Source organism: Tyto alba, unplaced genomic scaffold (genome assembly GCF_018691265.1).
Source record: "Tyto alba isolate M040663 unplaced genomic scaffold, T.alba_DEE_v4.0 Super-Scaffold_20000042, whole genome shotgun sequence".
NCBI classification, from domain to species: domain Eukaryota; kingdom Metazoa; phylum Chordata; class Aves; order Strigiformes; family Tytonidae; genus Tyto; species Tyto alba.
The window spans coordinates 14,598,499-14,623,145 of record NW_024881293.1 but is presented as its reverse complement, the minus strand read 5'-3'; the positions used below and the strand labels follow the sequence as shown (position 1 = coordinate 14,623,145).

General features: G+C 49.8%; 1 protein-coding gene and 1 long non-coding RNA gene across 3 annotated transcripts in view; one reads left to right on the top strand and one right to left on the bottom strand.

Annotated features, from left to right (window-relative positions):
* The window catches only part of BTBD2 (BTB domain containing 2), a 26,017-nt gene extending 6,074 nt beyond the window's left edge, over positions 1–19,943 (bottom strand). The window contains exons 1-6 of one of the 2 annotated variants that reach the window (XM_042794943.1): positions 19,326–19,943; positions 11,687–11,806; positions 8,223–8,379; positions 4,311–4,416; positions 3,316–3,513; positions 270–462 (exon numbers count right to left, since the gene is read on the bottom strand). In XM_042794943.1, coding sequence (XP_042650877.1) covers positions 270–462; positions 3,316–3,513; positions 4,311–4,416; positions 8,223–8,379; positions 11,687–11,806; positions 19,326–19,918 — 1,367 coding nt within the window. In that variant the 5' untranslated portion in view covers positions 19,919–19,943. Of the gene's footprint in view, positions 1–269; positions 463–3,315; positions 3,514–4,310; positions 4,417–8,222; positions 8,380–11,686; positions 11,807–14,106; positions 14,376–19,325 lie in introns of those variants that run through there. The other variant, XM_042794945.1, reaches the window with a different exon arrangement.
* LOC122153665 lies at positions 19,513–24,647 on the top strand. Its single transcript, XR_006165514.1, has 2 exons — positions 19,513–19,589; positions 20,775–24,647. It is a non-coding gene; the product is annotated as an uncharacterized LOC122153665 (long non-coding RNA).

Below are 24,647 nucleotides of genomic sequence, written 5' to 3'. Positions count from 1 at the left end.
CCCCCCCGAGAGGCCTGTGCTGGAGGGCCACTTTTGCTGGCAACCTTCGGCAGTGCAGAAGCAAAGTGGCAGCCTGCAGCTGCACATGCAGGTTAACGCATCAGGCGATGCTTTTGCCCAGCAAAACGCTTTTCCCTTCGGAGCCTGCACTCGGGTTTATATGGTGGAAGTCAGGGTCTAGCACGTAACTCTGCGGGTTTAGGTCTAGAGTAGGCTCAAAGCTCAGGGAACACGAATCTATCAGCAGCAGAATTAGCAGAGAAGCTGACCTTATCCTGTCACTAGTCCCACTGTACCCCCAGCGGCTCTCCACCTGCTGGAAACGGCTGATGCTGCACTCCTTCCCCCGCAGGCAGCACCGCGGTCTGTCGATGAACTCCACGCGTGGCTTCGGATTCACCGTGAAGTGGAGGAACAGGCTCACCACCTCCCGGTCCGTGAGGATCCCCGACTGGGCAGGCCCTGCAGAGGAGCACGAAAGCAGCGATGCCGTCAGCCTCCAGACAGCAGAAGGGATCCTTTCGGGATTGACGTGGGGAGGCAAACTTGACTTGCAGCTAGGAGTGGAGCAAACCCACATCACGCACGGGATCTCGCTGGTGTGTCAGGAAGTTAAACCCCAGACAGAAAGGTGCTGCCTGCCTTTGCTCTGCACACCAGTCACGGACTGCGGGGCCCCCGCACGGGGCACGGCCGCGACACGGCGGCTACGCGCGCAGCTCCGCGGAGCCGCAGTGCGTTTGGCTAACAGGGCTGGCTCACAAAGCTAGAACATGCAGCTAATCCTTCCCCCACTCCCTCAGGAGATGGTAACAGTGGTAAGAGACAGGGATCTTCATACAGCTACACTGGGATTTTATAACATTATTGTTAAGATATCATGAAGCCCGTGGAGGGGTAGTGGGAGGGAACGTCACCCGGATACCGTCAACTTAGAAAGTCCGGGAGTATTTTTCAGTCAAGACAAAGGTGGTTCAGCTCCCGCCCTGCTTTGATTCCCCCCGCCCTTGGGCATTTAATCCCTGCTTTGGGTTTGTTTGAGGTTTTTAATACCTTTATTGTAGTACTTCGGGAAAAATGCTAGAGATTGTAGCAAGCGTTGGAACACATTCTCATCTGGTCTCCAGTAACGATGTTTTCTCCAAAGTGATGCTAAACTCAAGCTTTGGAAACTACTTCAAATACTTTTGAAAGAGGAACCAGGTAAAAATCAGTCTTTTACCGTAAGAGTCAAAAGCTGCTCTGTGCCTCTATTTGCAAGAGGCTTTTAACAGAAACAAGACTACTGTGCACTGGCGAAACAACAGCATTAAGTGCTGCTTGATGTGAGAAGTAAATGCCCAGCTACTTGTTGGTCCAAACCGACTTGTAGTTGGTTAAATTCAGCACAATGTTACACAAAAATAATGTGGTCCAAGGCCACAAGAGGCAGAGATGAAGGAATTTAAGGAAGACGACTGTTAACAGATAAATGATCTTATGGATACTTTGCTCAGCACAAGTTAGCTGTCATTGATCATGTCTAAACTTATCCTGCGTTGCTGCAATTCAATTCTTAAAAGTTTCAAATTACTTGCTCCGAGGGATGGGAGCGACACATTTGCCAGTTAAAACATCTTCATGCAAAGCTCCATGTTCAATACTAGGTTGTACAATAAACGGGTGAAACCACTGCCTCCAAAAATCCTTTTCTTCTTTTTTGCTTTTGGGAAAAGGGGGCGGAAGGGAGTGGGTTTCCTCTCCCACCTCTGCCGTGATGACCGAAGAAATCAGCGTCACTCAGAAACTCAGCAAAAGGACAAGGCCGAAGCAATTCCAAGGTAGTCTCTTGTTTAAGGAACAGCTGACCGGCACAGCCTCCCAGGTTTGGGGATTCTTTTGTTCATCTTTTAGGCTCAAGCGGATGGAGAAATGAGTTCCACTCAAAGCAAGATGACTAACCAAATATCCAAGCGGAAGAGGCAGTCGTGACAGACAGTACGGGGAGGGACGGTGACATTCCCAGCTCAAAGGCTTCAACCCAAATATGCTGAAATTAGCCCATTCCTCCCGGTGAGAGAGCATGACACAAGATCTGAAGGAAGGGTTGAGAGAGACAGGATCTACAGAAAAATGGAAAGCTTGGTATGCACAAACTACTGACGTCTGCAACGCTACCCGGGAGGACGCTCGCCCCCCTCAAGCCGGGCCGCGCGCCCCTGACCTGCTGCAAAGCTGCTGTTTGGCACGCCGCGCCCCGAGGAGCGGAGCGCCGCGTTCCCGCCGGGGGCCAGCACGAAGGGAACTTTTCAGTGCGGATGAACAGACCTCGGCCTCCCTGAGCAAGCACCTTCTGAAGAGATCCACATCCCTAAGACCACACTGCGGCTGCGACAGGGCAAACAGAAAGTGGGCACCGAGTTTTAAGCACAGATTCACTTCTTACTAGCACCCTTCATACGGAAATAGGTACATCAGCTGGGGATAAGCTGATGCCATCTCTGCCTTGAGAAGTGATCTGCGAAGGAAGTGGTGTCAGTGACCCTTTTTGCTTCTTTGTACACATAACTTCAGCCTAAAACAAGTTTCTGTTTTGAAAATGGCTCCACCGTGTCTTTTAGCATGAAAACTATTTAAGCTGATTGCCAGTTTTCAATCCCTGGAGAATCACCAGAGTATGAAGTCAAAGACAACAGGCAATGAAAACAAAACAAAAAATGTTTAGTCAAAACTGTTAAATGATTTAAACATCTCTGCAGATCAAGATCTTAACATAAACTAGAAAAATGCTTTGAGACAGACTAAACACCACCAACCCTTCATCTCAAAGAACATTTTGAAAGATTTCTTCTGGTATGGGGCTCTGCTTTGAACGGCATCAGCAAGACACAGTCAACACCACCAGTGGACTACAGGCGGCAGCAAATACAGAATGGGGAGAAACATCCTCATTTCTCTCTGGGAGAAGGCTACAATCAATACCAATTAAACACTTGGAATGGTTAAAAAGGAAAGATGTGAACTCCCGTTTGGATCTCTGCTCTCAGCTAAGTGAGAAAGTAACCATCTACACATACTATAAGCAGAAACAGTCAGCTATGGTCCGACTTGCTCCTACCTGATGGAGCACTGTAGTCTTTAAAACAAGAGTGAATGATCATGGATGAAAATAGCATTTACACAGTAAATTTTGTAGGTCAGTGGGAATGGGGAATAATCTCAAATTTAAATTACTACAGGATACACAGAGGAAATCCATTTTCATGTACTTGATCCTCTGCAGAGTTCAGAGAAAGGAAAAGACCAGGGTTGCCAGAAATGCCTTTGTTCAGTTACCTGCTGCAAACTCCTCAATAGTCATCAATGGGAAGCGGATAAGAGAAAGCGCTTTGCCCAGTACTTTCCGCTTGTTCTCTGGAATCACCTGAAGTTGCTGCCGTTGACACTCAGCCTCTGACCAGCGAACCACTGCATTAAACAAACGAACCTCCCGGATCCCCAGGGTATCCCTCTCCAGCACCGCAACCAGGGTGTCTGCAAGGCAGGACAGACAGTGACAACTTTAGGCACTAACCCAAATCACACCGTTTCACCTAGCCAGAAGTACCCTATGTACAGCCAAGGTAAGTAAAAGAGAAGCAACTGAAAAAACAGCATCTCCCAAAAGTGCTGCCTGCAGCCTCTGAGGAAGATATATCTGCATATTCCATAAGTAACTCACTCACTGGAGCAGCAAACAGTGCCCATTTAATTGGCATGTTAATGGAAGTGCAGTAGAACGAATTGCAACTTACTTGACGTCAAATTTGGATGAAGAAAGCAGCATGAAAGCCAGGTTACCCATGCCTTACCTCCACAGTCCATCTCATTAGAAGAAGGTTAAAGTCTGAATTTTAATGTTTATGAACTGTGCCCAGCAAGTCTGAAAACTGCATACAGTAATTAAAATAGCCAGTTCTTGCTTTCAAAAACGCAACACCTTTCTAACTCCAAAACCTGACAACGACTCAGGGAACAATGCCAACTCCACATAAGATGACAAGTTACACCCACCCAAAATCTGCCAAAATCAACAGAGGAAATGGGCTTTCTACCATGCCCAGAAAACTCAAGTTGCACCAAAGTAAGCAGATTCCAGGCTATTTCTGCAAGCAAGCATGCTCTTTTGCAAATGCCTTGTCTCTAGCCACTTAGTGCCAGAGACTGTTCGTTCAACAGATTGCTCCAGAACAGCAAAGCCTCAAAAGAGAAGTGCCAACTATTAACCTGTAGTAACTTCAGAGGCTAGCTTGTTATGAAAGCATATAGAGGGAGGAGAGGAAAAAGCTTACCCAGATCAATGTCTGTAAACCCCTCCGCATTGATGGCATCTGAGGTGTTCTTGTCGATGTTCTCTAAGCAAAGGCTGGCCAGCTGAGGCTCATCAAAAAGTCTTGCCTAGTAAGGAAGCAGCAGTGGTTAACACAAAAAGTATTTTAAAGTTTACACTAAGTAAGGACCCCCCCCCCTCTCTCCCAGAGCCCATCTTCATTAGCAATACTATGCCTGACTGCATCATTAATTCACTGGGCTGCAGCAGGCTTTCACAGGCAGTTAAGCATGACAAGGCAAACACTAGAAAAATCTGCATTTGGCATCAGTTCTGTTTTAGCTGTGCATGTCTTCAGGCATGTCTTTATTTTAACATCACATCAGTTAAAGTGGCTATAGTGCTTTCGAGCACCATACTGACCATGCCAGCTGAGCATGGGTAATTTTTACTATACCATTTTTATATTTAGAAGAAAGCTTTATTCAGTGACTCTAGGCCTGCTTGCTCTAGGAATATGCAGAGGCAGCTTATTCTGTAAGAACGCAGTCACGCTGATCTCACGTATTAGCAAAAATGCCTTAGCAGGCACACTGCTGGCCTCGCAGGGAGATGTGCAAAACCTTGTGGGGTTTGCAGCCTGCTTAGTGCATTTGCATGTTTTGCACAGAATCAGCTACTCGAATCTAGTTACCTTTCAGAATTCCCCCCAAAATAGGTTACTACTTCAAACAAAGCCTGAACTCAGCTTGGAGAGTTGCTCTGAATCTCTCCACCCAACCTAAGGGCAGTCTTGTTAACAATTTCCCTACCACTTCAGTTTCCCCTGGACTACCAAAACACGTTAGCAACCCTGTGCCTAGCATAAGCACAAATGAGGTGGGAACACACAAAAGTCACTAAAATGACATCTTATTTCCAAGGCTTTGGTTTTGCTATTTAGGAAGGAACTGCCTTAACATCACACCTAACATTAATGGAAGAATACACTGGGACTTGAACTCACTGCCACAGGTAAGGTTTAAAAATTGTGGTTTGGGCTGGGAATTCAGTCGCTCACGGACGCCAGCGCTATCGAGCATCTTCCGCTTCACCCTCGCTCATGTGCTGTAGAGCTCAGCAAGGCCAGCCTTCGGCGCTGAGACCTCAAGTGCAGAGAGCTGAAACAACTCTCCGTTTTTCCAGGGACCAGGGAAGCTTCAGCAATCATCACCTGCTCCCGGGGCTGGAGGACTGCCAGTGCCTTACACTCTTGGCATCCAAGAGCTGTGACTGACTCAGACTTTACTACTATAGTGGCTCTTTTGACACGTGAAAGACTTGCGTTACACTCACAGAGTTCTCCCCCCCACAGCAGCTTTAGGCAAGCCATTATTTCCTTGCTGATCAAAGTGACATCTGCGTGTACGTCTGGCATGAAAGAGGATCACGGTTCACTATGAGGTGCAATCAATTAGGAGAGCTGTTTGCCACTGGTATTTCTGCCGGAGATTAGCAGTTGCTTGAAATGTGGTCAAGGACATGGTTGCTGGACCAGCAGGATTCGGCAGCGGTACACGAAAAGGAGGTTTGGGGCTCTACCATCTTAGGTCCACGATCTTAAGCCTATCAGGAAATGTTTTGTACAAGATGTATCTCAGGTCTGTAATTAACTGTACAAATTGACAATTTGTTGGAGTAAAAGCAGAAAACAGAGGCCGATTTTCACACTGAAGGACCAGAACCGAGAGCATTTTGAGAACAGATCCAATTAAACAAGGCGCCTTGTGCAGCCAGCCGTTGAGATACAGATACCCTTCTCAAAGAACACCAGCCTCAAACATTTAAGAGACTTGATATACCACAACAGTGAAGACAAACTAGACACGAATCACCACTGATAATAAATCATAATGGATAAGCCACAAACAAAAGGAACCAGGAAGGCCTGTCTCCACCTGGCATTTCAGCTGCCCCAGTGCAGCTGACAGAGTGCCAGGCAGTATCTTGATTTTGATATCTGAAAAACTAGGACAACCTCCTCTTTTGCCAAAGGAGGACCTTTGTGACTTGTATGGAAGTCACCATGAACCTAAATGTTACCCTGCCAAAGCTGCAAAGTCAGGTTGCAGAGACCTAGCATGCCACAAAAATCCCCGCATAAAGAATGCCACCAAAAAGCCGACACCTCTAATCCTCATGAGGTGATAGCTAGCGTAAGATGCCTCTTCAAAACTGCAGCCTACAGGAGAGATCTCTTCTCAGCTCTTGGATAAACAGCCCCTAATCTTTCAGAGTGCAGGCTGCTGAACAAAAAAAACGAGAGCTGCAGCCAAAGAGTTACAATTGTCCTACCACACGTCAGATGGGAGTGCAGATTTGGCCACCATCACCCAAGCAAGAATCTTTAAGTCCTGAATCTTCTCCAGGGAAGTGCAGTGTGGTTCCCCCATGTCTCAGAGGCTGCCTCACCCGTTTATGGCATGTGGAAAAGGGCCAAGATAAAAGAGAGAATGTGTAAAGGACATGGTATTTTGCAGCAATAGCTGAATCCCAGCAGCGAAGAGTGTCTACAACAGCAGTGTAATGCAGAACTACTTTGAGAACTTGATCCAAATACTTAAACTCAACCCCCCAGCCTAATTGCAACAAACAAGCAAAGAGCTCAGTAGTGACTGCTCCAGGCCAACACTGCTTTAGGGCTACACTGCTTCAATTTCTGCAAAAATTGCTGGTGTAGACACTGCCACTGATGCAGTAACTACAGTCAGAGCATCCTGATGGAGAAAAAAAGCCAGCAGACAGATACACCGGGCAAGACAGGTCAACCCCTCAGAGCCAGACCGCCTTAGTGCGCTGGTCCCCAAGTCAGGGCAGCTGTGAAAACTCCTCCTCTGCCAGGTTTGTTTAACATCAGAAATCACAACAGCTTTGTGGGCTGGCTGATCAGAAATATTCCTCTAGAGCTAGTCAAAAGTACGCTCATTCCCTAAATGAAAGAAACTTGCACATACAATGCCTATTTGTTTCTTGTTCCTACGTGACCCAGAACAGGGCATCCCTAGAGATGCTACACACACGGCAACACATAGGTGACAGCATGGTGGAAGTCTCTGATACATCATTAACTGTCAGCAGAGAGGATGGCAAGGACCAGAAAGAAAAGATGCGGCTAGGAAATGGGAAGGACAGCGATGCTAATTTAATCAACCTGCATGCAAAGTCTGATCTTCTTCAAAATAAGCAGAAGTTGTAAACACTGTCTTCCAGCTTGCTGCTTAGATGAGTCAAATGGAAAATGGAAGAATCCCAACCCGCACAGATCGTATCAGAGGGGCACAAGGATGCACAACCGGCCTCAGAGAGTCAAGAAACACAGCTGCACTGACACTCCAGGTTTGCATGCCTTCAGTGCAACGGGAGGATGAGCGGGAACAGGCTGAGGAAGAGATCACTTTGTTCCTCTCCTAGGAAAATAAACCAAAGCACTCATGAAAAAAGTTGCATTTTCTGCCTTTCACCCCCATTGCAGGGAAACTATTGCAAAAAAGCCCTTCCAAGAATGTCTGATCAGCTACATGCAGCAAGCTTTGCACAAAGAAAGCTTATTACTCCAGTCCTGAATCTGAACATAAGAAAATCCTCTCATTTCACTTTTCTTCTTGGCAGATGAAATTTTTCCACCCTGTTAATTTCTTCCCCAGCTCACACTCTGGAAGGAATTGCCTGCCACAGAGAAATAGAAAGCAGATCTGAAACAGCAGCAACATTTGCTGTATTTTAATGTTCTTTGTAAGAACCTGCTCATCAGCATTAGACTCCTGTAAGGAAGAATTTGAAATGACGCAGAACTGCTCCATTTTGGATGATTAACTCCGTAACACTCAGAAAGCTTCTGTTTTCCTGTTGTGACAGACTTGCTTAAGGGACTTAATGCAAACGACTGCAAACTCACCTGTGTTAACAGCATGAACGCATTATCTGCTCGGAGGTTTTTTTTAAGAAACTCCACACAATGAGCTTCAAGGGCTGGAACTGCATATTTTTTAGCTGTGTAAAGCGTTGTCATAACAGTCTCTGGTCCAATCTGAACTTCGTCTGAATAAAGAAATCTGAAAACATGCAAGGAAACATTGCTGTGGTGAAGCCAGTAAGAGAACACGGTAAAGACCCTTGCAATTCATAAAAAACATGCTTGTGCTTCTGCGCATCATCCTGGCCCCATTTCCTATACTCATTTTCACACCCTTTCTACTAACTGGTTTACCAAGGAGAAACTTTTTTATTTTTAAATTACACACTCTTTTACAGTGGAACTTTTAATTAATTAAATAGCTGGGAGATCTGCTGAAGCACCTCAAACTGCCTAGCATCCCACAACCTGGGGATGCTTATGCTAGGCTAGAACAGTCTCTGGCCAAGTGCACCCCTTAAAATTAACATTTTTGACTGTTCAATTAGACTAAACAAAGACAAAAATCCAATCCTGCCTATTTCAGAAGAGAAGCTCCATTTTACACACTAATTCAAAAGTGATCAGAAGCGCTCATATGTATACATCCCCTGCAGATGAGATGTTTTCTCCATACCCCACTTTCCCCTCATCTCTTTGCTTTATATACTGAACTGTTTCGTTTCGTTATACAGCTGTTAAAATACAGCACACAGCGTAACTTCAGCATAAAGAAGGAGTTCATTGCGAAGAAAAACAAGGACTGCCATGCTGCTAGCAAAGCATCAGCCTTCACTGTTAGGCCAAAACAAGGAAGTACATTCATACTGCATGGAAAAACAAAGGTCTTCATAGGAAGCCTGACCGAGCCGCCTCATACCCAAGCATGCTGCTTAGAGACAACAGGAGCTGACAGGCTGGGTTCAGTAAAACCAGTTACACGCTTAATGTTAGTCCTAAGCACACGCAGAGTTTTTGTTTACTGTTTTTCCTTTAGCCAGTCGAGCATTTGCCAATCAGGATCTGAAAGGCCTGAAGCACAGAGGTGTAATATTAAGGGTGTTAACTGTGCTCGACAGTCCTATTCCACAGGATCCTTTGGAAACTCCAGCAATTTCCTCTCCTGGGTCTCTCCAAAGGCGGCACAGTAACACGTCATGTGGCCGCTGTTCCTGGAGGCTCCACACAGCAGCAAGGCTCTTCTTGGGGGATGCCAGGCTGTGTCCCTGTCTGGAGGGACTTGCTGCAGAGCAGCAGCGGAACTCTCGGTCCTCTAGCTGGAGAGGGCCAGGATGCAATTCAGGGAAGCATAAACAGGGGGATTCAGAGGAAGGGAAGCGCTCTCATTGCTGCTGAAAGCAGGCTTTTGTGCTGCTCTAGAGCATCTGCTAATAACAGCATCAAGCCACGGGCTCATGAATGCGTTTTGCACACATCCCTTCACCAGTCCTATTTTCACTAAGTAATCCTTTTTATTACAAGATTAAAAGAACACAGTTGCTCTAAAAACAACTAGTTCTATTTACTGCAATGACTATGTTACTATTTACTTTTGCGGTAGTCCAAACAGTGTGTGCTGAAAGGGATAACAAGAGGCTCAAACTGTAGAAAAAGTATAATATCAATTTAAAAGATTTAGATTATAAGCCCAGACATTCAAAACGTTCTTTGGTTACCGTAATAATAATAAAAGGATCTCTTATGCAATTACAGCAGACCTATTAAAGGCCACTAGCCCACAAACACAATCTAGTGTCCAGGAGGGACCTTCCGCTGAACATCCCGAATGGGCACTTTGTCCTTTGATAAGCTCCTGATCCTACAGCATTAGGTCACGGCTTGGACCAAGTCCAGAGACAGATGCAAGGGTCAGCTGCAATTCCAGATCAGTGTTCGGAGGGACCGGCTTCACTCTAGGAAGGTTCATACCATGTACTCGATAAGCTTCCTACTGGAAGGCAGCACCCAAACTTCCTTTGGCACAGTTAAGCTCTGAGCATTTTAAAAGTGACAGTTCAATTCTAGATTTAAGCATCTAAGACATCACTGGATCATGGGCACAGCCACTGTAGCGTAACTGCAAGCTTTAGAGGCACTGTGATAATCCACACACAATTTCTCCTATACAAAATATAAAACATTTCTGTTGAAATCCACCCAGATTCATCACTTTAGTCTTTTCAGATGATGGTTCTCTTCCAAGATTTATTGTTTATATAAAGTGCTGAAATCTCAGCACTGGCAGGGAAACATGACTTTGCCTCTAATTCACTCAGTATTTTAGCCTCACTAAGTTTTAAAGATAGATACTAACTCTGCACTGCAGGGAGATCTACCTGGCTGATAGAGTCATACACCAATTAGAGGGATTCCCCATGTGCCAGTGTCTGGTTTAAAATGAGCCAAAGGGGAGGGGAGCTGGGGGCTCCCTATTATTTCTGGCCTCTCGTTCTAGCAAAGATCAATTTTAAAATCCTCTAAGATAGCACAGCCGTGACCAAAGCACTTTTTGAAGGTAAAGCAAAAAGTGTGCCAAAGCTATATATAGTCATTGTTCCCAATAGGAAGCAAGCGGGGAACATGTCAAGAGCACAGGACTGGAAACCCCTGATAGTAGGTTACAGAAATCCTATAGAAACGGGACAATGACTTTTCAGCATACATTCAGGATTGCTGCTGGATGTTACACAGCACCAGCCGAGCTTAAAGAAATCGGTGAATAGGATGTTACAGCCCCTTCCTCTACCTCCCCCCCAGCATACGCGCTTACAACGCAGGCTGTAAACGTAAATTCAAAATCAGCTCTCTAAAAGAGGAATAAAACACACACAAGAGGAGATATCACACAGAATATATGACACTGATTTCATGCTCTTTCTTACCTGTTACAACTTGCTCATTTGCCCACAACCTCCATGAGCTCCAAGTATTTGTAACTTACAGAGCTTTAAGAGGATTACTTTTCCCCACTTCTCTCAAATAGCATTTGTATCAAATCAAACCAATTCATGAATGAGAATTTATGAGACAGTGTCTGAAGAGGTATCAACTTAACTCCAAGGGCCAGCATGGGCACTTACTCCAATCTCTAACCAGAACACCTCCCACTGCTGCATCTGTGTGGTGTAACTATAGAATTTTAACTTTACAAAATTATAAAATTATCCAGTTTAGTTTTGGCCCATACTGCAGATCAGCAGCAGGAAGGGCACACTGATTTAGGTATTGCTAAACCAAAACATGAAGCATCAGATGTTTCTGTGCAGTAGCTGTGCACTCCTTTTACACAGGAAAATAGGGATTTAACACCAGAATTTAAGCACCCTTGAAAGATCAACAAACAGGCATTTCATTTAGAAGCTTAATGATCTCCACTCTACAAAATGGTTTGCTGCTGTCATTAAAAATATCCTCCTCTATAGCAGATCTGCACATTCCAGTTATACTGTACATTAGAAGCAGCTTACTTCAGCAGAGCTAGGAAGGCAGCAGGCTCCACATCAGGCAGCTCAATCTCTGTAGAAGTTGTGGCCATTCCACCATTAAACATCGCATCAAAGACTGCGCTGCCCACAGCCAGCACAAACCTAACATTAAAAAACAAACAAGGAAAAAAAACTTTATGTTAAACCATATTCACTTTCCAAAAAAGTCCCAGGGTAGCTGCTATTCCCCAAGGCCACCCCCAAGGATAGCAAATTGTTCATAGTGTTAAAGCAAAACCGTTTTGCAACAGAAGGGAGTTTCAGGCTTTCTGTTCTTTTACTGCAAGAACACCAAAGTCACAAGCAACTTCATTTTGAGCCTTGTCCCAGTATACAACACAGTAATGGTTCCCCAAAGACAAGTTTCTGTGCATCATGGAACAGAATACACGTGGCTGCTTTGTAAAGTCCTCATAGGATCTATGGACCATTCATGTGGTTGGAAAGGTAAGAAACAATAAAGTTAAGGAATTCAAGTTCTTCCAGTGAAGAGAGCCCAAGTCTCGGTGCAATTCCCCACAGTCAAATACTGAAAAGACAAAAAACTTGGCACTACACACTACCCATCCTCCCCAGACACCAGGAAGACATCCTTGGTGACCACACAGCAGTCTCTCAAAACATGCAAATTGCATCAGCAGCATCACCGGGAGCTGCGGACACCAGCACCTCCTGCAGCACCCAGCACGGGAGCTGCCTTCCCCAGGCACGCTGCCGCCTCCTTCCACGCAAAACCTGCTCCGGGCTTAGCCTCCCTCCAACCAAACTAGCACCGTTAGGTGCACACAAACCCTTTTCACACTGCTGTGAGTTTATGTGGTAATTAACAGCAAGAGGCATGTTATCAGCCCTAAAGAATTCAAGCAGGAATTCCCACAAACCAGGTTGGAGACCGAAAATAATATTCCAGCACTCCCATGTAAACAAGATGATTTCCCTCACTGATAAACACCAACTCCTATTTTAGGAGGAGGCACAGACCTGGGTTGCTGAGAGGCCTGTGCATGTGTAAGCTGCTCTACCTGCCTCATGTCTCAGAAAAGCCATTTTGAGAACTGTGTTTGAAAATGCAGATGAGTTTTTCCCAGGAAAACAATTCTTCTTCCTGGTGTCTGCAATCAAGCAACTCCCTGAAGTTAAATACAGCTCAGGCCACAAAGGTCACAGCACAGCAGCGCGGGGAAGCAGAAGAGACCAGGCTGCAGAAGCTAGAAAATTCAGGGGTTCTTGATGCAGCAGAGTTTGAGGCACACTTTGACAGAGAAGCATCAAGAACTGCAGGCAGAAAACCATACAGGACCGAAGGCACGAGACAGAAACCTTCAGTACTTGGGCCCCAAGGAAAGCCCATCATTAAAGGGAAATTTCAGTTAGATTTTGCTGCAGTAGGAAATGACACAGAGGCCTTTTTCTTTTCCTTTTAAACAAAATTGTTCATTTTCTTGCTTTTTACCCCCCTCCCATCCAGAGGAGGCCTTCCACGGATACAATAGAGCAAAGCACCGTGGACATGCCAGGCTTGTTTGCCATGACGGACTGTTTGGCTGACAAGCTGGGTTGTATTGTTTCTGATCGGTTAAGAGAGTAGGGACAAACCACAGTGGTTACCAAAAGAGTACACACATGCATATTTCTATCGAACAATTCTGAAGAAAAATGTCAAGAGCAAATAAAAAACCTTGTTCGCAATACTAGAATTTCCAGATGAAACAAAAATCGTTGTTCCTACAAAAGCAGTGATGGTGGCGAGACAACTGCAGGCATTATTTGCTACTAAAAATTAACATATATTAATTGCACTCTAAAATTTTCATTCTCACAGCCAGCACAGTATACATCCCCAATGAGCAGACAGCTTTCAGAAGCTATTTGAAAAGGGCATTCATTTAAAAAAACCTCTCAAATTTTTGCTTCCATTTCACTCAGGGACAAGTCAGCCTGATTTTTTTAAACTAATGAGCCCTAAAGGGACCCTCGTAGGTACCCAGAGATACACAGGACTCCAAATTTTAAGTTCCCTTAAAACATTAAGGAAATACAAATGTCAGAAAATCCCTCTCTTCACGAGATCTTCTTACTATTGCTAAAATGAACACTTAAAGCTATTCTAAAGACACTCCAGGAAAAGGAAGGATGTGGACCATTTCTCCTACACAGTCCAATAGTTTTCCCCAACTGTGCAGGTCTGCAGAAGGAAGAGATGGGGTTTGTTTCAGATGGCAGAAACACAACTATTAAGCCAAACTGACAGAGTAATAGGGCTTGTTTTGGTTTTCACCTCCTGTTTTCCAAAGCACTTTAACAACCGGCGCACAGCAAGCCTCTCTCCTAACCCCAAGGAGCACTGCTCGATGCAAACGTGCAACTCTCAAATACCCTAAAAGCTCAGCATAGTAACCAACTTTTGTCAGAGGAAGAATTCCAACAGAGGGTTATTTTTAAACAACGGCATGGTGACCAAACTGAAGTGGACTACTGAAAGGATGCAGAGAAATGATCAGAAGCAGAGCAGAAGAACTAAGAAAGCAACGCTTCATTTTTTGTCATTCTCTCTGCACGCGTAAGAATAAAAGTAAAGTGACTATCAGCAGTAAGAGTCACAGGAACTTCATTTGATTTGTCTTCACAAGGATCCAAAGTTGACTCCAAAAGCTTGTGAAGGCCCGCAAGAAAATGTCTTTCATTCTATTACTTACAGAATCATATCATAAAATGGTTTGGGTTGGAAGGGACCTTAAAGACCACCTAGTTCCAACCCCCCAGCCCCGGGCAGGGCCCCCTTCCCCCAGCCCAGGGGGCTCCCAGCCCCGTCCAACCTGGCCTTGAACCCTTCCAGGGAGGGGGCAGCCACAGCTGCTCTGGGCACCCTGGGCCAGCGCCTCACCGCCTGCACAGGGAAGAATTTCTGCCTTAGATCTCATCTAAATCTGCCCTCTGCCAGTTTAAAACCGGCCCCCCTCATCCTATCCCCACCCCCCGGACCCAGAGTCCCCCCCCACCTTCCCTGTCCCCCCTTTAAGCCCTGGGAGGCCGCTCGAAGGTCCCCCCGGAGCCTTCTCTTCTCCAGGCTGAACCCCCCCAACTCTCTCAGCCCGGCCCCCCAGGGGAGCTGCTCCAGCCCCCCCAGCATCTCCGTGGCCTCCTCTGGCCCCGCTCGAGCAGCTCCGGGTCCTTCTGCTGTTGGGGGCCCCCGAGCTGGCCCCAGCACTGCAGGGGGGTCTCCCCAGAGCGGAGCAGAGGGGGAGAATCCCCTCCCTCGACCTGCTGGCCACATTTCTCTTGATGCAGCCCAGGGCACGGTTGGCTTTCTGGGCTGTGAGTGCACGTTGCTGGCTCACAGGCAGTTTTCCATCCACTAATACTTCCCTGCCCTTCTCTGCAGGGCTGCTCTCCATCCCCTCCTCGTCCAGTCTGGATTTGTGCTTGGGATTGCCCCGACCCATGTGCAGGACCTTGCCCTTGGCCTTGTTGAACTCCATGAGGTTTGCCCAAGCTCACCTCTCCAGCCCGTCCAGGCCCCTCGGGATGGCATCCCTGCCCTCAGCGTGGCACCACACAGCTTGGTGTTGTTGGTGAGCTTGCTGAGGGTGCGCTTGGATCTGTCCATGTCGCTGACAAAGATGTTAAATAGCGCTGGGCCCAACACCAACCCCTGAGGAACACCACTTGTCACTGCTCTCCACTCGGACATGGAGCTGCTGACCACAACTCTGAGTACAACCACACAGCCAATTCCTTACCCTCCGAGTGGTCCTACTGTCAAATCCACATCTCTCCAATTTAGAGACAGAGATGTCATGCAGGATAGCGTCAAGTGCTTTGCACAAGTCCAAGTAGATGACGTCAGCTGCTCTTCCCTTACCCACCAGTGCTGTAGCCCTGTCACAGAAGGCCGCCAAATTTGCCAGGCACAATTTGCCCTTAGTGAAGCCATGCTGGCTGTTCATCAATCACCTCCTTATTTTCCATTTACCCTAGTAGTTTCCAGGAGGATTCGCTCCATGATCTTACCGGACACAGAGGTGAGACTGACTAGCCTGTACTTCCCCAGGTCTTCTTTTTCTCCCCTTTTTAAAAATGGGGGTTATGTTTCCCCTTTTCCAGTCAGCAGGAATTTCACTGGACCGATGAGTTGCTTCCTAACCATTAATTTTCACTGCTTCCTTGTTCACCTTGGCATCTCCACCTGTCACCCAGTTTAATTTGTATACCCAACAATCCTGCTCCCTTTCTAGGCACTACGGTAATACCAGTAATAAAATAAACCACTCAAAAACCACAACTATCCCGCTGCTGCATGCTACTTTGCTCCTCCGTCCGCTCCACTGTGGAGAAATCTTAAAATATCTATTCCAGAAGAGATGGCACAGGAACAGAGAGCAACATGTGACATGCTGGAGCTCAGTGAAACTGCAGGTTACAAGAAGTTAATAATGATGATCATTTGCTTGCTGCATCCTTCCAGTACAAGGAATAGAGACACTGGGTGAAACAAGCAGGAGGCAGGTTCAAAAACCCCCGGAAGAAGCTCTTCACAAGCAACCCCAGGAGCGGAGCACTGGGACACCTCAGCAACCAACGCCGCAGTTACTACAAGTTAATACACATCCAAGAAAAGACCGGACGAGCTCAGAAGAGAAACGCCTGGAAGCAGTCAAAAGCTTACTCAGACCGTCCCCAAGCTGCAGATCTCCCAGGCTGGAGTATACACTGGGGTGCATCACCACACACTTGCTCTGTTCCCTTTTGGGCCATGTTTTCTGTCCAATTAACAAGCTTAATTATCACACCCAAGCAGCTCCTGGTTGATGAGGGTTAGACACTTCTAATCTCACTGATGTTGCGTTCCATGAAGCAGATCTGGAAAAAGGCAAAAAAAACCCTTCCCTCTTACTGCTGGGCCTAATCAATGCCTTGACCTTGGCTATGTTAGCATTATGAAGCTTCATGACAGCCCGCTCAGTCCAGCATTTGTTAGCCTTGACATCAAAAAAACCTTAAGGCTGATCTATCTTCTTCATGGCTGATTCAGCAGCAAGAGGGAATGAGCTCAAGGCTCAGAGATCAAGCTTGCTCCAGGGTGCGCAAGCAACTTCTGGAGGGCCTGGAGCCTCCCAAAGGTGGAAAACATCTGATCTTCTCAGGGCTGCAGGTGCTTCACAGGACAAATGCTCAGAGATGAACCTTCAGTAGAACCCAGCACTGCCACTTATGCCATTTATCTACAAACAGGGCTTTCACACACAAAAAGAATGTTTGCTCTTAGCTGCTATGCAAGATATCTATTGTCTGCTTCTGTGGCTTTATACGAACTGCTGAACTTGCCAAACTCTCTTAGAAACTCACCTGAACCTACAGCTAGTCACACTCAGAAACCTCCTCCCTGCACCACCACCACCACGCGTGGACAGCATCACCTGCGATCACTCAGCATATGCACCATTTAACTACCTCAACCTACAAATAAGCCACTTCTGCTCCTTCCTGGAGGAGCCCAACCAGGGAGCAGCTGCACTGTCACCTCCAGCTCCTGCAGGACTGCAACTCTGACTATTTGTGCTAACCAGCTTGCTGCCAAAGCCAGCAATTTCTAACACACCACACAGCAAAATCAAAGATGACAAGTAAGATATTGCAGACCACTCCTCAAGGCACCACTAACTGCTGTCCAAGAACCTTATTCAGAATATACTCCTAGTGCAGCCACACTTCATACCTGGCCCAGTCTGAAAATTAATACAATAAAACCAGACTGCAGAAATACTTACCTGTTAACTGTGCACTATTTCAGATACTGCTGAAGCAATACAGTGCCTCCCAAATTAAATTAATGGTTGCTCTGCAACTCAATTCCAGAGCAGAGCATCTTCTTCTGTCAGGCTGCTGTGGGAGAACTGAACACAGAAGGGGTCTGGGTGGTTTTATTTTAAGCTCTCTGTTTCTGAAATAACTGCTGTACTTCATGAATCATCAGGATATCCCAACTGTAATATCATGCAGGCAAGTTTTACTAAAAATCTATATAATCCGTAAGTGGGATGTCACAGCATGACACACTCTATTCTATCTTTACCACCCAGAGCACCAGATGGATTTCAGAGCAATTAAGCAGCATCTCACTTTGGGGCTATTTCTTTTTTTAAGCTTCATTTATTTCCCATTTATTTCTGGGCTGAAGATTGCCCCTCCCCACCTAGCAAACCTAGTTCTCAGGACAGGAGCAAGCTTACTCAAATACTAATTAAGCTTCAAATTATAAAAGAGCAGAACTGACACCCTAACTGTTCAAACCAGCCTAGAACAAGCGTGTTTTGTTTGGAAAGCAAGAGAAAAAGGGAAATCTGAAGGGGGGACCCCAGGAGTGCGAGCACTGATGAGAACAGCAATAGTTTGAAACGGTTTGGAGCGAGGCTCCCTTTGCCGAACACCACTAATAACCAACAAGCCTTCCCCCACCCCCAATTAAAGCAGGTCCCGTCTTCGAGCAAGGATCTTGCAGTTCTGGGTGGTACAGCTGAGCAGCCCGGGAGGCACTTCCCAGAGCAGCGGGGTACGAGTGGCACACATCAATTCCCCGGAGCTGCCCCAAGAAGCAGCTGAACGTCATACACATCGGGTTTGCATTAGCCAGGTGGAGGCAATTCCCAGCACTCTTAAATGGCAGCTCAGCCTCCGATATTAACCTCACGCCCAGATGTCATGCTCAATACAGCTCTTCCAGAATTGTGGAGTTTGTTTTATAGCAGTGGATTACCCCCCCCCCAAACTGTAGGGCTTCAGAAAAGATTCAATAAAGGTTATTTTTAAAAGAAAATGTTGCTGCAGAAGTTTGGTTTCTCAAATCATTGCCCTTTGCTTTCCATCCCCAACACTCTCACCAATCCCTATTTCTGTCAGCAGACATCAGGCACTCTTGGAGACTATTCTTCCTCTCCTCCACCACCCACAAAACCAAGGATTGCTTCCAAGTGAGATCCAGGGATTTGGGTTCTTTCCCTGCTGTGCTTGCCCCGGTCACACCTACCCTCCAGGGAAAACATTCTCAGCCGAAAGCTGGACCCCGTCACCTGGCCTGGTAACCACAAGAAGAAACACGACATTGATCCGAGGGCCGGGACATATTTTTGGCAACTGCGACTGACCACACCGAGGGGCAAAGTCGCCTCCCAACGCATCAAAGACCAAACCGGAGGAACCCGCGCTCCAGACCCCGGTGCTGCCCGGCTCCCTCTGTCCCGCCGGGGTGGCCGAGGCCCGCGTGTCCCCGAGAGCTCAGCAGCTCCCTACGGTGGGTAAAACGCGGGGTGAAGGTACCCGAACCCCGCTTCTCCTTTCCTAAGGGAGACACAAAAACCCAAACCCTCTACCCCCCCCGCTCCCGCTGGCGCCCGGAGGGTGCGGGGGACCCCCAAACACCCCACAGCCAAACCCGCACCCAGCCCACAGCCTGCCCCAAGGCCCAGGACCCCCGACCGCCTCACAGGGGGCCCAGCAGGGCCTACGGGCCGCCCCCCGCGGCCTGGCCAGGCCGCCACGGGTCCCGCGGCACCCGCGCGTCCCCCCGCGGCCCACCCGGGGCTCCCCCGCGTGGGGCTCCCCACGCCCTCCCCGCGGGGCCCACCTGTGCGCGGGGATGCGCTGCGAGCCGCGGCCCTTCCCCACCAGGAAGTGCACGTCGCTGAGCACCTCGTTGTTGAAGAGGAAGGCGAAACGCTCCTGCACCGTGGGCTTGGTCGCCTGCCAGTTATAGACCGGCTCCCGCTGCAGCGCTCCGCCGGGGCCGCCCGCCCCCCCGGCGGCCCCCGCCGCCCCCGCCGCCGCCGCCGCCGGGCCCCCCGCGCCGCCGCCGCTCGCCGCCGGGTTGGCAGCGCCGCACTGGTTGTAGGTGAGGCCGGGAGGCGAGGGGGGGGCGCCGTTGGTGCAGGCGGCGGCGGCGGCGGCCGCGCCGTTGCCCGGCGGCGGCGGCGGCGGCTGCGGGCAGGAGGAGGAGAGGCCCCCGGGGCCCCCGCCGCTCCCACCGGCCGCCATCTTGTGCGGCGGAGGCGCAGGAGCGGGCGGCGCGGGGCGGCGCTGCAGCAGCACCAGCACCAGGAGCGGCGGGCGGGACACGGCGGCGGCGGCGGGCGGGAGGGGGGCGGCGATGGCGGCGGCGGCGGCGGCGGGGCGGGCGCCGGTGCTGGTGCTGATGCAGAGAGCCGGGCAGCAACGGCGCATGGGGCACGGCGCGGCGGCGCCGCCGGCCGGGCCAGGGGGGAGCAGCGGCGGCGGCGGCGGGGCGGGGAGAGGAGAGGGCGTGGGGCGGCGGGCGGGCGGGGCCGGGCAGGGCCGGGGTGCGGGGCCAGCCCTGAGGGGGATGAGGGGGCGATCCCTGAAGGACGGTTTGGGGGATGAGGGGGGGGGATCCCTAAGGGCGAAATCCCCGAGGAGGATGAGGGGGCGATCCCTGAGGGGAAAGAGGGGCCATCTCTGAGGGGCATGAGGAGGCGATCCCTGAAGGACAGTTTGGGGGATGGGGGGGTGGGATCCCTGAGGGGAAGTTTTGGGGGATGAGGCATGATCCCTGAGGGGAAAGAGGGGCCATCTCTGAGGGGCATGAGGGCGTAATTCCTGAAGGACAGTTTGGGGAATGAGGGGGCAATCCCTGAAAGGGAGCGAGGGGGGGGATCCCTAAGGGCGCAATCCCCGAGGGGGATGAGGGGCAATCCCCGATGGGCACTTGGGGGGGGGTGAGGGGACAATTCCCTGAGGAGCAGTCTGGGGCAGGGAGGGGGCGAGGGGAGCAGTCCTTGAGGGGCAGTTTTGGTGGGTGATCCTTGAGGAGCAGTTTGGGGGGGTTGAGGCCATTCCGTGAGGGGGGTCATGCTGGGTGGGATAGCGGAGGGGGCCCGGAGAGCAGTTTGTGGAGGGATGAAGAAGCGGGGGGGCAATACATGGGGGGGAGATTGGGTATTAGGGGGCTGAAAGGGCTCAGTGCTGGGGAGTGAGGAGCAAGGGAGCTTTGGGCCGTGGAGGGGGGAAGGAACATGGGTGACTCCCTTCCTGCTCTCACAAAACAACCTTTCCTCTAAAGCAGAGACCCGAGCCTATGCCATCCCCAAGACACCCCGATTTGTGCCCAGCAGTTCCTCAGAATAATTAGCTCAGAGTGACAGGCCGCTGCTGCTGACACCGGGGCTGGAGCACCACATTACCAGGAGCACTTAAGGTGTTACCCTGCACATACCAGGAGCCACAGCTCTCCCCAGGGACAGGCTGATCCGCGCTGGCCTGATCCTTCGCCTGGCCATGCGCTGATGCCACCAAGATCCTGGAAGATCTGCTTGGCAGGCAGGCGCGCTGGCCAGCGGGTCCCCACTGATGACCATCTCACCAGCCGGTGTGAGTTGGAAAATGGTGTGGGGGGCAGGAGGAGGCTGAAAAGCAGAAGATTAATTAAGAGGCTGTGCCACTGTCTTGCTGTGATCTCAGTAACTGAACCGTTAAAGTGTTTTATTCTTCAAGGGGTAATTACATTCCCCCTTTCTCTATTATCCGTCCCCTGATCTGTGTTCAGCTCTTGGAGGTGCATGCACATGCATTCAGGATCAAATGTGTGGTCCTTGATTCAGCACGTTCAATGAGGAGATGTCCTGGCTGCCCCTTCTGTTTTCTGTGCCTTTGCGTTACAGTTTCTGTAATACACAAAGACGTTCTCTTTCTATTGATTCAAAGCTCTCAGACCCTTGTATAGCTCAGGGATCCACTGATTAACCACAACAGACGCTGCTGTGGCACATTGCAGCAGTGTTGTTACACCACTAATTTTGATCAAGAGCTTCTGACCTGGTTTTGTATCATGTTATCAGATACCTGTTTCTGCTGCCTTACGTGCCAGCGGGTTTCTGCTGCATTTTTTGGAGCTGTGTTACGCTTCACGTGGACGAGTTTGGCAAACCCCTGTAGCCACAGCTATGCCGGGGTACGGAGCTGGCCGTCCTACTAGTCCCTTCTGGCATCTGGCCTGTGCATGCAGGAATGAGCAGGAGCCTTTAGAGGAACAGTTCTTTTTTTCCTGTGAAATCTTTCTTTTATTAATAATAACCAAACATTAAATACAGATACATTCTCCTTTAAAAACACCACATCCTTTTGTCTTTCACGCCATTTGCATAGCACATCACAGACTCACACCCTCTTGCTGGCTGAGCTGCTTCCATGCATTTCAGCGTCACCCTTTTTACTCACAAATGTGATTATCTGGCCGCCTGCCCGGTCCCCGCTCAGTCCTGTCTGCCTTGCGGATGCTTCGTTTGGGCCATAAACGTTAGAGGGAGCTAAAGACTGCTGCGTGCGCCCAACCGGGCGGCTGGGGGGGTTGGACGCTTCTGATTCCTGGCAGGGGTGGCCTGCAGCCCCGCCGCAGGGCGGGTGGCACGGCTGGCTGGCCCCGCAGCCCTTCGGCTGCAGAACGGTGACCGGGAGGGTCACCAAGAGGCGCCTGCCCTGCCCGGGAGGTGCAGGGGATGGGGATGGAAGGGGGGGTGGAGGCCGAGGCCTCTCTGTCACAGCGTTCCCTCCTCCCAGATCCCAGCAAATCCCCAGCTGGGCCACCCGTGAGAAGCAGTGGCTGTCTCTCCGAGGGGTCAATGCGCCTGCCAGGGAGGACGAGCGCTTCTCCCGCACGCGGGGAGGAGATTCGACACCCACCGGGGCGATACAGCGCCGGCAATCCCTCCCGGGGCAACGCCGATCTCCCCGGCACCGCCACCCTTCTCTGTGCCTTACTCACCCTGCCAGCCCTGCAGCGGCTTGTTAGACAGATCCGATTTATTCGGCACGTGATGAAGTAAACAAGGATGATTTGTATTGCGGCAACAGCCAGAGGCTCAGCTCAGGACCAAAGTAAAGAGACACAGCTACAAAAATACGAATGGATAATATGGATAGCACAGAAATCTGCGTGGGACACCGTCGCCTTGGCTCTGTGGGATGAGGCGAGGTGTTTGCTACAGTGTCCCCCGACCAACACAGCAGCGAGCAGCAGTGTAATAGACAAAAGAAATACAGTCAAAGAGTAGTGCCATATGGGAGACTTTAACAGCCCAAAACTAAATCTGAGAACAAACGCTCCTAAAAATGGCACGGCGCCGTTATTTCTGGATCTGATAGCCAACAGATTTCTTCACAAATCAGGCACTCAGGAAAAGGCAGCACTATTTTAGATGGGGTAATCGCAAGATGATAAAAAGCGTAACCACAGCAATAACTGTGGGTGGGGAATTGGTGTGATTCAGTTGGTGTTAGATGAAGGCTGACCAAATACAGGGCTGGAAATAAAGGGTCTTGGTTGCACAAGGGCAAGCTGTGAGCAGCTGGGATGAAACTGGTGCGACTGGACTGCTCAGAGTTTGATGGCGGAGGACACCTGGACTTTCTTAACCTTGTAGAGGCAAAAAAATACGTTTGGACTATGTATTCCAAGCAAAAGCTAGGAGCGCGGAGGTGGCTTTTACTTGGTTGAGCAGGTCACTTCAAAGGAGTTACGTTAAGACGAACTGAAGCTCCGAGGGGGACTGCGTGGCAAAGACAGAAGCATCCTGGGTGTTGGGTAAAGTGGGACCAGATGAGAAGATGAATCACGAGGCCCGTGACCCGCTGCAGCCACGGGCAGCAGCGGAGTCTTGAAGGGCACAGCCGGAGATGCGCTCCCGGCCTTCGGGAAAACCTGACGCTGCTGCTCTCCCGCTGACCGACCGCAGCTCCCAGGGCCTGTGCAATTCCACCCGGAGCCGAAATCCTGTGGGAAAGCCAAACCTGCCCCCCGTGGCTCTCCAAAAGCCACACTTCCCCATCCCAGCCCACAGACACGGGGCTGACCGAGGCGTTTTCCAGCGGGGAGGAGATGGCCGTGCTGTGCCGTGCTGGTGCGGCGGGACCCGCCTGTCGCTGGGTGCTCAGGGGCAGCACTGGGCCGCAGGCAGGGCCGGCCCTCTGCGCTCCCTCAGATGGCTACAGAGGGGGAACCTGCACACCTACACACCAACCACAAAATGACACCAGAATGGCACATTCTACAAAAAAAAAAAAAAAACAACACAACCCTGACTTGGTTTGTTTTGGTTGCCTGGACAGGAGTGGTGATTCACTGCAAAATGCACAGTGCTTCATACCTTCTCTACCCATCCTGTAAAACATTTTAAAAGCACAAAAAGGAAAACTAACCTTTTTTTTTTGCTCCAAAACAGCCCTTCACACCTTCCTCTCCACACGCCCTGCCTGGTTTTGGGGCTCACTGACTGTTTAGGAGACCAGTCTGGGCCTGAGGGTATGCATGTTCCTCACTTCAGGCTTTCTTTTGAGCAGCTGGGGAATCAAAACATCGGCTAACCATCCGGGGGGGTCATCTCCTCTCACCCATATGGCCAGGCTTAGACCCAAAATACTGACGACACCTCATCTGCCCCCGTGCCCTGCGCTGGCACCGGGCGCGACCCCACCAGCCACCCAAGCGCCGCGGCCGCTCGCACGACTTGACGTCTCGATTAAACCCGGAGAACGGGACAACTGACACGAGCCACCACGTCACCCAAAGCCCGACCGACCCGCTCTGGCACCCCGGCCACCCCAGCAGCTCCGCAGTGGCCCCTTTGGGCTCGCGGTGCCACCGGGCCAGCGTGGGCAGCATCGCCGCCGCTCCTGCTGCTGGGCTTTTCTCCAACGCCAATCGACGCAGACTTATTTATAGCGCCCTTATCCCAGCGGGAGAGCCTATTTTGGGCTGATGCTCAAGCACCAGAGCAGCGCAGGTTATTTTAACCCAGTGTGGGTTTATTTTCGGAGCTGCCCTTTTCCGCACGTGCTCCGAGATGGTTTCCAACTACCAGGCATTTTCTGGGGGGTGGTGAAGAAAAAGGGACCACGCGAAGAAATTTTACAGAGATTAAAACCTAAACTAGCCTCTGCA